The following is a 15,941-nucleotide window of genomic DNA, read 5'->3' as shown; positions in this document are numbered from 1 at the left end:
AAATGATTTGTAAGAAAGAAGGCAAAGACGGTGACCCAGGATACACATTTTATGCAAATAAATGTATCAGTATTTTTCACATGTGAATTAGTTTAAAACCCTTCCCAAGAAATTCTCTCCAAATGGCACTAACACACCTGTCGCCCAGCTTCAAACACTTGCTACAAAGAGTTTCCAATTACTACCCCCCAAACTAGTATATCATCTTTCTTTCTACAGTAGGAGATTATATTCTATATCCTACTATTGAATACAAGTCACAAAACAGTGTGCCCATAATTGTTCCACAGGTGTAAAAAGTGTATGCATACATCCACAGTGCATGTCTGTATAGGAAGAGAAGAAGTCTGAAACACACGAGAAGTCAGGAGACACAAAATTAAAACAAGTTATTATTTTTTGAGGGTGGCAAAAATTGGGATGACTCATAACATCCAATGTTGGTAAAGGCTTAAGGTGACATACTTTAATATATTGTTGGTGGGAGCACACACTTTTTGGAGGATAATATGGCTGCATCTTATATCTTGTAAATAAACACAAAGAGGACAGGGAATAAACACAGGTACAAGGAACGCATCGTTATTTCTAATAGCGATACTGTGAACATCCTAAATTTTCATAACAGTATGGTTCAACACTCATCCATTTCATGAAATATTTTACTGAAGGTAAAAATAAGGTACATCCCTTCCCTTCAATTTTGCTATGAACCTAAAAGAAAAAAATAAAACTTGACCCCCAAAAAGTATTACTTTGAGAAAGCCATCATTTTCTCAAATGACTGAGAAATCCCTTAGAATTAACTACTAAGTTAGTGATAACTTTATTTCTAAACATGCCTAAATTTTCTAGTGATAAAGGTTTGGCTTAATATTCAAGGTGCTGTATTTACATAACAGTGTGTAACTATGGCCTCTTAAAGGCAGGAATGGTGTCAGCCACCTATGTCCCCCCAGTGCCTGACTCTAGTGCCTGACATAGAAGCTTCTCATACATATTTGCTTAGAATAAATTCATGCCACAAAGCAGTTTTAAGACTTTAGAAAAGTAAAAAGTAAAAGTAAAAAGACTTTAGAAAAGATATCCAAGAGATGAGGAAAGAAACTGGATAAAACCAAATGAATTAATATAATTTGCAAAGAAGAAATAATCTATCCAATATTTAGTCCAGAAAAAAAATCTGTACTAATCGACATTTTTAAGAATGTTTCAGATGAGTGGGAAAAACCACATGCAAAATTCAAAGAACATTAACATATATTTACCAGTAATTCTAGAAGAAATTCTTTATCTAAAGTTGTGTCTTCAGTTTTAGGAAGAGTTGGTAACAAGCAGAGGTATGATGCCACCTGGTGGAGTGTATTTGAACTGCAGAGTAGAGAATATTGAGAGTATTTTATTATTTTACTTCATTTCTGAAACATGTAATTTTATAGACTGTATAAAAAGTTTTACCTAGCTAATATAATCCAATGACATGGGTAGCAAATAGAAAATATCAGCAATGAAAGTTAAAGCTCTAATACAGAGTTCTTGAAGTATCTCCTTGAAAAATCTCTCATGGTCCCTGAGATCCTTGCAGTGAGTGTGCAAGGACAAGCCCTTTCATATCACTACAAAGACATTATTTTTTCCCACTGTCGGTACATACACGGTGACAGTGCAAAAGCAATCATCAAGGCAGGGGCACCAACCAGCACTGTAAGTAGCCACCGCATTCTTCAGGCCACACGCGGTTTTTAAAACCCCTCAAAAACCCAGCTTAAGAATGTCCTTGGTGGAGCAGTTATTAAACTTGGACACCTGAGCACCTGTCTTCAAAAAACCTTGTGTGGCGGAATGGGAAACACACATTCTGTATGCAATGTTTACTTGACAGAACTGACAAATGACGGTTATTCAGACTTGAATAAATGGCAAACATTTTTTTAACTTGAACAAAATAAACCTGTATTTTCATGAAAAACAACTAACAGTATTTGTTGCCAAAGAGAACATTTGAGCTTCCAAGTGAAAAATTGGAATTTTGGAAAATACGCATTTGCTGCTATGAGCTTGACCGCTTTCTGCTACATCGGCCCAGTGCAGCCAGCCCCAGCCCAGCTCCCTCACTCTGGCCCAGTCCCCGGTAACCGCCTGTCTGTTGCAATCTCGGTAACTGTGCTTCTCCCGGAAGGTTGCGAGTCACTGCACAGCCTTCTGACACTGCTCACTTTCACTAGTATAACATATTTTGAGATTCACCCACACTGTTGCATCTTTTCATTGTTGAGTAATATTAGTGGTTTTCTTTATTGCTGAGTAATATTCCATTATAGGGATATATCACAGCATGTTTATTCGTTCTCCAGTTAAAGGATATTTGTGTATTCCAGTTTGGGAGAACTGTAAATAAAGCTACTATATACATTTCTGTACAGGTTTTTTTCTGTGAAAGTCAGTTTTCATTTCTCTTGGGAATGTCTGTGAGAACACTACAAGTGCATGCTTAACTTTACAAGAAACAAGAAACTGTCAAATTTCTCCAGTATCACTACCACTCTGAATTTCCATCAGGAAAGTAGGATTTCATTTATATGTGGACTCTTTAGCCCTGGCTGGTGTAGCTCAGTGGGTTGAGCACGGGCCTGCGAACTACACGATCGCGTTCGATTCCCAGTCAGGGCCAATGCCTGGGTTGCAGGCCAGTTCCCAGCAGGGGACTCAGGAGAGGTAACCATACATTGATATTTCTCTCCTTCTCTCCTTCCCCTCTAAAGGTAAATAAATAAAATCTTTTAAAAAATAAATAAATAAAGGGATTAGACTTAAAAAAAAAAGACACAAACCCAGTTAAATGGATCATGGGCATGCACGGTGCAGCATGGCGGTATGGGCAACTACATTGCACTGCACATTAGAAAGTTGCTAAGAGAACAGATGTTAAAAGTTTTATCATAAGAAAAAAAATTCCATTAACTATGGCGACAGATGTTAACTAGACTTGTTTTGGTGTTCACTCTGAAATACATACAAATATCAAATCATTATGTTGTACTTTGAAACTAAATAACATTGAATGTCAATTATATCTCAATAAAATTTTTTTTTATGTTAGGGTTCAGAAAGCAGACTAGGTATTTGCCACTTACTTGCTGTGTGACCTAGACAAATTACTTAACTATTCCGTGCCTCAGGGACGTTCTGTGTAACAGGATGCCTACTCCTCTTGAGTGGATATTTTCAGTATTAAGTTATTTACATACTTAACAGAGTGCCTACCATACAGTAAATAAATGTATGCTATTATTACTATTTTTAAAAATATATTAGCAGATGGCAAAGTGACAGAGAGTACTACTAATTTCATAAATTTTAAACATGCAAAAATCTTCCCAAGACACGTCTCTAATGTTACACGCAGCAGTCCCCACTTCTTAGCCATGGGGGTCATGTTGCACCCTCCCCCCGCCAGCATCTGAAACCTCAAACAGTACTGAACCCTGTACGTACTACATTTTTTCCTCTACACACATACCTTTTGTCCTTAATCAACTTCACCTCTATCAGAAATGTGGCAGCAGCTTCTTCATCAGCAATGCAGCCTCTCCAGTAATTTTTATATTTCAGTCCAAACCTACTCCTGAATGTATGTAACATCTGCATAAATGTCTTGGTGTCATTCATTGCTAAAGTCTCTGTAGAGGCTCACTGCTTTCTGGCACAGCAACCAAACACATTTCTGTTTGTGTCTTCCACCTACAAATTTAGTGTGTGTGCTGCTGAAGTGAGCACTGTTCCACCCACAAACTTAAGGCTTTTTCCATCTTAAGACTAAGCATTTATCATGCACTGTGGCCATAAGTTTTGCAGTTTGTGATGCGACAGCAATACTAGCTTATGAATTTCTTTTTCCTTCTTTAGTTTCAAGATTCACAATTTCAAGGTTGAATATTCATTCTTACTGTAGATCTTAGCAACCTTAGCACACACTTTCTTTCTTATTAAACCAAGGAAGCACTTCATGGCTTCTCTGTGGCACCTACATTGCCAGTATCACTACTCTTGTATTTTGGGGCCATCAGTAAAATAAGTAAAGTAAATAAGGATTACTTAAACACAAGCCCTGCAATACTTAACAGTGAATCTGGTTACCAAGGTGGCAACTAAGGAGCTACTGGGCAGGAAGTGCACACAGCAGAGAGACGCTGGACAAAGTGGTGATTCATGTCCCGGGCAGGATGGAGTGGGACAGTGTGCAATCTAAAACTGATGGGCTGCTCATAGCTGAGATTTTCCATTTAATATTCTTGGGCCACAGACAACCACAAATGACTGACACTGCAAAAAGCAAAACTGTGGCTACAGGGGAAGCTAGTGCATGAACATTTTCTATTTCTGCTGTATGTATTTGATGACTGATGGGATACTAGCTTTATGTTCAATTCTAAAAAAATTTAAGATCTAGGAAAACTGCATGTTACAAGAAATATAAATTTTACCAAAAAAAAAGAGAAGATGGATCATTACATACTAACCCAAAGACACCAAATGCTAGAGAGAAGCACTAGTTCCAGTTGTCAATAAACGGGGTAACATGGAACTTTATCTAAAGTGGTACAAAAATGCTTCAAAGAAAGAAAGTTGAAATTCAGTTTTCCTTTCATGTTGCTTTACCTAAGAGGTCCAAAATACTTGACCAAGGACTCCCGAGTGTCTACTTCTGCCACGTTTGAGAGGGCAAAATCATAGAGTTCAGGGAAATGCGCAAAAGCAGCTCTCTAAAAAAGAAAAGCAAAATTTTTTTAAAAATCAATAATTAATGTATACCTGTTAATACAATCAACTACAATTTATATACTCTATTATAAAAATATTAATAGACTTCTCTTATACATGCTCCTCATATGTGACCTCTGCCTTACTGAGCTAGAAGCATTCAATACAATGGGGAAAAACTAGAATTCTTCTGGCAGGAACGGAGAAACAAAGAGTCAGTGCTTGGTTTTTCATTTCTAAGCGTGTACTGTGAATATACAGAAAAGTCAGCTTCACTGACACGAGGGAGAAAAGAAAACATTTTATTATTAAGAAGTGGCCTAACAAAACTAAAAGTTTTAGTTTTCAAGGAAAATTCCCAATAAAGAGATAGCTTAAAAGAGGGGTCAAAAACGCAGTGTGCCGTGTCCTGCTTTATGTTGAACTCTGAAAAGAGAACCTCGCAGGGTACCAACGCCAACCAACACAGACTAAGCTCCAAGAAAACAGAAACAGCGGCATTATGCTGATTTGATAGGAAAATGTGAGGTAACGTCCCTAGTCTTCCTCGGTGCCCTTGTGGCAGAGAGAAGATTAAAAAGTTTCCATGTACCCACAGAGCACCATGCAGAAGGGGGCCAGGGTTACAGATGAGCCAGCCACAGATTACTACAGGCAATGGCAAAATGACTATGCAACCCAAACTGAAGGGCGAGCTAAGCTAGGAAATGAATGACAGTCAGCTCGCAGGAGAGTTCTAGCACTGTCAAGATCAAAGTCGGTGCCTCCTCGCTAGGGAGACAGCCAAGCCCCTGGTGAGCAATCACCATGCCTTGCCTGTGCCAGCAGAACAGACCACATGCCCTACCAGCCACGGTGCCTTCAAGGGCAGAGGCAGGACACAAAGAACAACACTCTGAGAAAAGCGAGATGACATCTGAGCTTGGACAGCATGAAGGTCACTCCTCTTCCAAACCAGGAGGCCATCCTGGTGTCTCCATGTGCCCCAATGCCACGTGGGGAAAAGGAGGAAGAGCAGAGACTCCTTGGGAGACGTTAGAAGCGATTACAAAATAATGGTGAACTGAAGCCTGACTGAGTCTCTACTTAAAAAACGACTTCAGAGAACAGGAAGAACTGAATCACTTTACACAGACAAGGAAAGCCTCTCTCTGCCACCTGAGGAAATGGAGCTCACGAGGAAGACGAGATCCCAAACACAAAGGCACTTTCTCTCATCTGAGCTGTACCCGTAAAGTCCATTACCTGTGTTTATCTCTAAAATGCACAAAATGTTCACGCTACTTTGTCATATGTTGATATAGCTTCTTTCATAAAATAAAACTGATGTTTAAGTGCACTAAACTGGCCCAGTAACTAATATTTCCGAGCATCAAATATTCATATACTGATTCCCAGAATGAAGCCCATGAAAGAAAGCAATTTTTTCATGAACTCAAAATTCAAGATGAAAACAGTGTTAAATTAATACCTCTTCTATTTGTACTATACAAATCCTAACTATTCATGACCTGACTTTATGGAGCAGAAGCAAAGGCTATAAAGCATTCCAATTACCTGCAGGGAAGTGATTCTATCATAGTGAATTGTAGTCATCTCATTCTCTGTCAGTGCATTTCCCGTCTGGTCATTAATCTCGAAACCAGTATAGAACTTAAGCATGTCCAGTAGCTGAAAGGAAATATTTAAATTAATAAATTGTGCAAACATGAAAGCATGAAAGCATGAACACTATTTATTTAAAATAATAAACAAGTACGCCCTGGCTGGTGTAGCTGAGTGGATTGAGCATGGGCCTGTGAAGCAAAGGGTCGCCGGTTCGATTCTCAGTCAGGGTACATGCCTGGGTTGCAGGCCAGGTCCTCGGTAGGGGACACATGAGAGGCAACCACACATTGATGTTTCTCTCCCACTCTTTCTCCTTCCCTTCCTCTCTCTCCAAAAATAAATAAATAAAATATTTAAAAAAATAAACAAATACATTTACTTTCTCAGAGGTTCTGAAAAACTCTGTAATATGAACAGTTCAACAAACATTTCAGAACATACCCAAATGCAGTTGTACTTATGTGGGAACAGGTATGCATGTGCCTTGTGAATAAATTAATTCTATATCATATACATGGTCTACTTATTCGGAGAAGAACTTAAACTCCAATTCCCAAAATAAGGAGACATTAAGGATCTAATTAAAGGAAGCCAATCATTTTAATGAAAAAATCTATCTATATTACTGCTAATTTCTAGAATTATATCACTAGAGGGAACCCCCGAGGTCTTCTCCTTATGCAACTTAAGAGTTTTGAAATTCAGGATTGGAGATACTCTTCTCTACGTGCTGCTTCAATGGGGGAAATCAGCGAGGTGGGGAGAGCTGAACGGTCGACTCCTCTCCTCAGGCCCTGTGGCCACCAGGCCCTTTCTCTAGGTCACTGTCCTTCCTGCTGCTAATGGAGGCCTGCTGTCCCCGTGGTCGCATCAACACAGTTCACTGGCGACCTTCCCCCAAATCTCTATGACTCTCAATGCTACTCTATGGCATATCATATATTAGAATTTTAATATATTTTAATATATGAGTAAAATCACTGGGATTTAATAAGAGAATGAGATAAAAAAGGAATGCTCACAGATACAAGATAAAAGAAGACGTACTGGGTTGGCCAAAAAGTTCAGTTTTTTCCATATGATGGCTCTCGTAGTGCTTAGTTGTCTTTAACTTCATTCGAAACAATTTTGTTAGACTGCACTGTGACAGCTGTCATATCAGCGTGCATTTAAAAAAACTTATCAAAACTGGTGAATTTTTGTGCAGCCATTTTAATACTGAAGTTGGAAGAAAATATGTGACATTTTCTGCATATTATGCTTTCTTACTTCAAAAAAGGTAAAAAAGCAACTGAAATGCAAAAAAAGATTTGTGCAGTACAAAAGTGGTTTGTGACGTTTCCTGGTACCATTGACAATTCGGCCAAATAACCCTTTGCTGTGGGGCTGTCTAGTGCATTGGAGGGTGTTTAGCAGCACCCCTGGCCTCTACCTACTTACTAAAAGCCAATAGCAGGAGGTAGCCAACATACTGAAAATATCCAGATCAATAAAGTTATTGGTGAAAATGAAAAATTTATCTTTTATTTTACAGAAAAAACTAAATGGACTTTCTCACCAACCCATGTAATATCTAAACACATAAAAATTGTATCTCTAACTATGATCTTATTTAAAGGCAAGGGTTAGGACTCTGTTAGAAGGCTTTTCTTCTCGATGACATTACAGGAAATGCAAAGCCCTCACTTCCTACCCAAGTTAGCAAACAAAGCATTAACATCTCCACGCCGTCAACTGCCTGTCACCACCTCATGGAAGGAGAGCCATGGAATTAGGCCATAGTTCACTTGGAATGAATGCTCATTACCTTTCACATTCCACGCCGGTTATGTGGGCTACGTCACTAAATTTTACATAATTTAGTAAAATCATAATAAACTCACATAAGGTTAACAAAAGGTTGTAATATATCAGTACTAGAGGCCACCTATACAAGAATGCATTCATTCATTTTGTTGTTGATTTTAAGATTTTATTTCTTTATTTTTAGAGAGAGGAGGAGGGATGCAGAAAAAAAGAGAAAGAGAAACATCACTGTGAGAAAGAAACACTGGTTGGTTGCATTACACCTACTGACTGGGGGACTGACCCAAAATCCGGGCATATGCCGACTAGGAATCGGACTGGCGACTTTTTGCTTTGTGGGATGAAGCCCAACCAACTGAGCCACACCACTCAGGGCAAAAATGCATTCATTTTGTACATTAAGACTTGATTTTACTTAAAAATGAACAATTGAGAATTTTCATTATTCAATTCAATATAAGGCAAAATTACTTTGGAGCATGCCCTGGTACTCTCAGTTGCAAGGCGAAGAAAAGATCAATCTAGAAATAAGAACAGTAAGTCATGTTCAGATACATAAATGCTCACCTGGGAAAAAAGATGGCCATCCTCTTCCCTGTGAACAAGATTGGAAAGGGAACAGTGAACCAAAAGGTGGCTGTCATCCAGGATGGTATTAAACCAGCGCCTTGTGGGGAGTAGGGCCTAGAAAAACATAAACACCACTGGGATAAGTTTGTGGGTTTTCTCCAGCTAGAGGTGAAAATCACTGATACGAACATGTCAATCACATCCAAAGTACCCTCCAGTCTCCTGAAGACATCGTGCACAAAGCAAGGTCCATGTTGTAAATAAAATCAGTGTTGTTATTTCTCAAAAAATACAGCACTGAAAAAAATCTCAGATGTCTCAGCCAGTAGTTTTCAAACTAAACCCTGTATGAAATCCCAGTGTGTACTGTGTGTAGGTTTAAAAATGGAGCTGCTCTGAGAAAAAAGGGAGTGAGGAACCCTGAGTGGAGACCTCTCGTCCACTTCCCACATCCCCCACAGCAGCCAGCAAGTGCCACTCAGTTTGAAAAAACACTAATGCAGTCAGACACCCTCATTCCATCGGTGAGGTTACTGAGCTCCTCGGTGGTTATAAATCAGTCACTGGCAGAGCACGAACTGGAATGAAGATCTCATAAATGACTGCCAGTCCAACACTCTAACCCTCACATCAAGACACCACCCTACCTTCCCCGATAAGGAACAAACAGAAAGGATTTTCTTTCAATTTCCTTCATTAAAGAGGGAAGGAAATAAATTCAATCTGAACTACAGCAACTCTGCATCTGAACTTTGCATCAAAATCTTTTACCTACTAGTCTGAAATCCTTTTTTAAAGAATCTTAATTTAAAAAATTGACCAGAGCAGCTATATCTTTCTTCATCAACGATAGTAGGCAAATTTTAAAGAGTGAGATTATTAAAGAGATGGCTATGGCTTTGGCCACTGTTTAAAACTCTGTGGAGGAGCACCGAAACGTGACAGGAAGTCAACTGCCACTGCTTGTGTTTAATAACTGCACCAAGAACCATTTTTCCTACAAACAGCAGCCATCAGAAAGCGTCAAGAGTCCATTGCTTTTGACTTGCTTCTCTAAGACACCTTGAAATAAATGCAAAGGGCAGTTTGAGGGGATAAAAAAATACTCCACATATAATTATATGCTTAATCTTAGCTTCCTTAAAATGAGTTTGTAACAGTAAAGTAACTACACATTCTTTACCTCGAGATCAATCATAAGTTCAATGAATCTTTCACAGTAATGAGCTTTGTCCATAGTGACAGGTTCTAGATATAACAGAGAACACAGGTTAGAATTTTCTTACTTAGGTTAGTGTGCGGCACTATATTCTACAAGTGGCAGTTATTTACACAAGATCGCTTGTTTCTTATTCAAGATTGAACTATGATCAGAATAAGGACCTCCCACAGATTTCACAGAAAGGCAGGCCTTATACCTGGCTCTACAAATGTGAGAAAATGAAAGCTTGGATCAGAAATATTATAAAAAGATTTGCGAAAACATTTTAGTGTTAACTTTTAAAAATCTATAATAATTAGATTTTTTAAAAACTTGAGATATAAAAGCTAGAAAGGCAGTTCTTTATTAATTCTTGTCCTACTTTTCATATTGTCTTCACATACTAAGCTTCTAGAACTTTTAAAAAATACTGTATTTATTTGCTTTTAAGAGAGAGTTGAAGGGAGAGAGAAAGAGAGGGAAAGAAACATCAATGTGTGGTTGCCTCTCGTGCATCCCCAACTGGGGACCTGGTCTGCAACCCGGGCATATGCCATGACTTGGAATTGATCCAGTGACCCTTTGGTTTGCAAGGTGGCACTCAATCCCCTGAGCCACACCAGTCAGAGCTAAAACTTCTTTATATGCATAAATACATACATATGTGTGTACACGAGTACATACAAAGATACCTTAGAATGCATTAAAAAATGGGTGGGAAAGATATACACCAAACTAACTAAAGGAATACTTCTTATGACTTTTTCCCCCACTGTGCATGTATTCCTTTTGACATTAAAATGTCAATGACACAGAGCAACAAATATTTTTCAAATCACTATATTATTCATGAGCATTAATGTACTGTTTTAAAAATTTACATTTTCATTTTTAAATAATCACAGTGTAGTAACATGATATCCTTTCAGAGTACAAGTCCCTCATCTTCCACCCCCCATGCCAGGAAATGGTCTACCATTTTACCACCTAAAACCGTCTAGCCAAGACTGTTTCGACCAAAAGGGAGATAATTTCAGGGTCCCTACTGCTCCTTAGTCTAAGGACTCCCAGCTACAACTAACACAGCATTTGACAGACCAGTAGAAGGCACACTACAAATACTTAAATAAACCCATTCATTGAATTTATTTCTGGCTTACAAAAAAAGGGAAGGCTTTATATGATGAAAAAAAGGTGGATACTTTTGTGACTAGTATATGGAAATGTTAACTGGAACTTCTCCATGTCCATAATCCAGACCCTAAAATCACATAACCACAGAACTTCGCAGCTGGAAGAAACCTGACAGAACATCTTTTTCAGCTCTCCATTTCCTAGGCGAGAAACGACCCGAGGGCCAGAGGGAATGACTCGATAAAAATGTGGAACAAAGTCATGGCTGGACAGAGCTGGAATGTAGGTTTTCTGTGATACAGTCCAGACACCAGACATACAGCTGTTGAAACTTAAGAATTTAAAGGAGCAACTTTTAAATTAAATCTGTTCAAACCAGTCCTCTGTTGTATCTTTTGTTCTTACTACTGACAAAGGAAAATATTTTTGCCTAATACTTAAAATGTGAGCAAACCAATTCAGTATTTTTATTTATAGGTTGAGAAAGTTATTGGCAATGGCTTATTTAAAGTTTGAATATGATGCTTGGCACTCAACTTCTGTGCTCTGGTACATAAAGCTGCGTGTTTTTAAATTAGGTGGCCCCACTGGGCGTATTGTCTAGAGCTGAAAGCTTGTTATTCCAATTTCAGACGTCAGTACATCCTATCATCAGCTTAACAGGTACTGTGTTGTTTTCCTTCCTTCTGACAGCAACCCTGGCATCTCAGATCATCTACACGGATTTCCTTTATAACAACTGGTAGGGACATGTCGTTTTAATGACCCTGCACAATGGAACTGCACTTCTTATTCTTTTAAAAATCAGTTTTCTGTTTCCCAACTATATAATCCATCCATCTTTATACCCTCTTGAACTCACAGTTTTCAACATCTTGTTTCTTCCTCTGCAGCAAGTTAATAAATTTTGATAGAAACTTAAGATCAATAAAAAATACTTTTTGTTTTCTGACAATACAGAAATAACAACGGCAACAATTAGTAAATAAAATTACTGCAGGCCCTATGTTGTCATTACTTGACCATCAAACCTTTCTAAATGATCACAGGTAAACATTCTCTAGCTAGAAGCATCAATTTTTATGACCTAACTATTGCATGTATTTGTAGTTCTAAGCACTCACTATTACTGATTGCTGCAAGAAAACCACATCTGAGTCCTCTTAACTGAAAGATTTAAATAAACTAGTAATTAAGGGACTTTGATTGTAAGCAAATTATATTTTTTCTTTATACTGATGCTGATAGTAATATTATGCCTCTATTTATAACATTAGTACTCTTCCTCACTGAATTATAGGCATGATTTTCAGTTGTAAAATATTATTCGGAAGGTCAGCATTTATAAGTAATTCTATTGTACTTTTAGTTTAAACAAAGCTACAATCTTTGATGCAAAAATAGAATTATGTTACATCTATAGAGCTGTTCTTAGATTATATTTCAGTTAGGAATAAAACACTATTAACCAATGACATCTCTTACATAGCACATGTAGACCTTTAAGTAAAGTAAACAATATTTTATTTGCATTCACAGATGTTTATATATAAAGATCTTGTAAAAGCAGCATAAAGTAACTGGCCCTGCTTGACATGTAAGCATGTAACACACACACATGCACCCCAATCTATAGTATAGACACACATATATATCTCTATAGAGTATGATCATGATATATTTTAAAGCGTATAGGCCCTGGCTGGTGTAGCTCAGTGGATTGAGCGTGGGCCTGCAAACCACACGATCGCAGTTCGATTCCCAGTCAGGGCACATGCCTGGGTTGCAGGCTGGTTCCCAACAGGGGACTCAGGAGAGGCAACCATACATTGATATTTCTCTCCTTCCCTTCCCCTCTAAAGATAAATAAATAAAAACTTTAAAAAAAAAAGATGGAGCATAAAAAAAGTGTATATTCTACATAGTATAAACTTGTATCAGTTTCATCAATGAATGGGGGCCACAAAGGAGGGAAATCCTTTCCATTTTGTCTTGTACCTTATACCCGAAAAAAACTCTCTTCCTCTGCAGACGGCATGTGATGGTGACCCTGGTCAGCCCCACACTGCAAATGCCATGTGGACAGGGTTTCTCACTATCTCGTTTACTACTCTGTCCTAGCTCCTTTGTTCAGGACCTGGGTCTTACAGGAAACTGAAAAAACATTTACTAAATAAATGAATATTTCAATAACCCTGCCAATGTCTTCAATATATGTGAATTTAACATTCAGACTGGTGATACATTTGAAAAGGGGAGGACATACACTTTGTCATTACAATTTAAAATTATTCTAAGAGCAGTTTTTGGAGTAAAACTTAGTAAGCCCTATAGGTGCATCTAAATAACTCCACAAATAAGCCAGGTAAAAGATAGTTACCAGAAAGGGGGACTGACTTTAGCACAGAGATAAACTTCTGGATGAGTTGCGAAAGGAATCTTCTTTCTTGATAGGCTCTAAAATCAAAGATATAGCATCGGTCAATTATTTTGAAAAATAAATAAAGTAAAAAAAGGCTGAAGAAGCCTTTCTTACAATGTTGAAATATTCCATTTCTCCTTCTTATGTAAAATAAATAGGCAGTTACTGCATGTTTCAAGAATTCTTGTGGCACAACCCATTGTAAATTATTGCACTAAACTACTGTAACATTTAATCTAACCATTGGTGGGTTTTGAATTCACAAGAAAGCACTTGTGAATAAGAATATGACAAAACACACAGAGTTTTCCATGAGGATGGCCAGTCAAGCTCATTATTGTAGGAAATCAAGAAGAAACACTGAATAGGAATTTATTGTACTGGTTTAGTCATGAGGCTGGCTATACAAAGGGGGGCCCCAAAACCCTGGAATTTACTTATCAAATACTGGTTATTTATTCTTGCACGTTTAAACTTCAGTCACCTTCGAAGTGCTCTCTATCTGATGTGCTGCACCTATGGAGACTTTTTCCACTGCTCAAAACAGTTTTGAACTCATTGATTTCAATGCCTCTTAGTGCTTCTGCTGTTTTTTGATTCACTTCTTCCACAACTGCAAACCTTTTCTCTACAAGGACACTTTTCATCCAGGGAAACAAAAAACCAGTTGCTCAGGGCTAGATTGGGTGAATAGAGAGGGTGGGGCAAAGAGGTCATGCCATTTTTGTTCAAAAACTGCTGAACCTCTCAGCGTGGTGAGGACAGGTGCACTAGTAAATCCCCCATCGTGAAATTGCAAATGTTTGAAAGAGTCTTTAAAAAATTTTCACTGAAGCCAAACAGAGTCTCTCACACCACCACCAGCTGGTGCATTGATACAGATGGGTTCCTAGAACACTCACCTGGTAGGGGAAGCCTGTACTACAAGGGGCCCACCCTCCAGAAGATAATCCTGGTTTTTTGGGGTCCCTCCCCTGGTAAAAGCTTCAATGAGACAACAGCAGTGTGAATAGACAACAAAGATGAGGGACAAGGGATGAATTCAATAGGACTGGCTGACTGGATACAAAAAGCCAGTGAGATCAGTGTTCCAAGCCCAAGTGGCTGGAAGAATTCAAAGGAACTGGGCAGAAAGGTGAGTTTGTGAGGAAAAAACAAGGAGCAGTATTTGGTTAAGCCAAACTGAATTCATGGCAATGCATCCAAACAGAAGTACAGAGCGAAGAGTTACACAAAGACAGGAAAGCATAAACGTCAGGGACATAGAGATTTAAGGGTAAATCATATTGAGGTAATAGAAAAAGTGTTTTTAAAAAAATTACTCAGGTGATGCAAAGATATCATGTAATTGGTCCAAAAGGAATGGAGAAAAGCAGTTAAAGGTGGAGAAAGAAAAAGGATTATTGCTGAAATAGTCATGGTGTAAATTGTTGAGGGCAAGGGGAACTAGCCAGAACATAGCTGCAAGGAAGCAAAAGGTGTTTTACTAACTAAGGCAAAGAGGCTCCGGGACACGCCGGAAGAGCAGGGTGTGTTCCAGGATGTGGTTTAAGAGCAAAGGTTAGTCAGGCAGACAGCCATCTGGACAGTCACTAGGGAGGGAGATTTTGCCCCTGTGCACGAGCTCAACTGACCAATTAGGTAAAGGAGCACGAGCCAGTGCACGAGTTAACTCACCAATCATCAGTAACCCTATTGTGCCCCTGAGCCAACCGCTAACCGCCACATCTGCTTCTGTATCCAGCTTGCTTGCGCGTCTCGATAAAACCCTAAGCCTGTAAGCGTTTGGCGAGACTCTCATTTGCAGCCCTTGCGGGCACCGTGTCTCCGGACACTTTGGAGAGTTCGCCCCTGCGCAGGTTAAACTTGGCCAATAAAGTAACATCTTTGGAACCCCGAAAGTCTCCAACATTTGTTCTCGCGGTTGGTGAATGCAACATAAATGAGGCAAAAGCACAATCAGACCACTGAGCCTTGGACAGACAGAAAGAAACCTCTCCGGGGATGCAGATCCTTCCCCTGGGTCCTACTAACAGAACTCCCCTCGATGAACACCTGCTACCAGACTTTTATCCAATCGCTAATAATCACTATTAAAATAACCCCTAACCCTGACCTGTTTCTTTAATCTTTACACTTTATTTGTTTTTCTCCTTTGCATGTATCACCATCTAATACGCTACATAATCCATCTGTGTATTGTTATCCTTCCCGACTAAAATGTAAGTTCCACAAGAGCAGGAATTTCTTTCCATTATGTGCTTTGCTATGCTTCCTATACCCGCAATAGCATAGGGCACAATAATAAACACTCAATATTTGTGGAATGCATGAATTATGGTTGAAATGTATACAAGTCATTGTGAAGAATGAGGGAGTAAGAAAAACAAAGAAAAGTTAGAGTGACAATAGCCTGAAGATTGCAGAGAAAACTGTGAA

The 15,941-nt window shown here is 38.7% G+C and overlaps 1 protein-coding gene across 2 annotated transcripts in view; it reads right to left on the bottom strand.

Annotated features, from left to right (window-relative positions):
• AQR (aquarius intron-binding spliceosomal factor) overlaps positions 1 to 15,941 on the bottom strand; it is a 92,031-nt gene that overhangs the window by 53,384 nt on the left and 22,706 nt on the right. For both annotated transcript variants that reach the window (XM_037056126.1, XM_037056127.1), the window contains exons 9-14: positions 13,461 to 13,537; positions 9,929 to 9,993; positions 8,743 to 8,859; positions 6,319 to 6,432; positions 4,660 to 4,763; positions 1,269 to 1,371 (exon numbers count right to left, since the gene is read on the bottom strand). In XM_037056126.1, coding sequence (XP_036912021.1) covers positions 1,269 to 1,371; positions 4,660 to 4,763; positions 6,319 to 6,432; positions 8,743 to 8,859; positions 9,929 to 9,993; positions 13,461 to 13,537 — 580 coding nt within the window. The remainder of the gene's footprint in view (positions 1 to 1,268; positions 1,372 to 4,659; positions 4,764 to 6,318; positions 6,433 to 8,742; positions 8,860 to 9,928; positions 9,994 to 13,460; positions 13,538 to 15,941) is intronic.

Source organism: Sturnira hondurensis, unplaced genomic scaffold (assembly GCF_014824575.4).
Source record: "Sturnira hondurensis isolate 20B ecotype Veracruz unplaced genomic scaffold, ASM1482457v3 Scaffold0008782, whole genome shotgun sequence".
In the NCBI taxonomy this organism is placed as follows: domain Eukaryota; kingdom Metazoa; phylum Chordata; class Mammalia; order Chiroptera; family Phyllostomidae; genus Sturnira; species Sturnira hondurensis.
The sequence above is the reverse complement of the archived record's forward strand: the minus strand, read 5'-3'. Positions and strand labels throughout refer to the sequence as shown.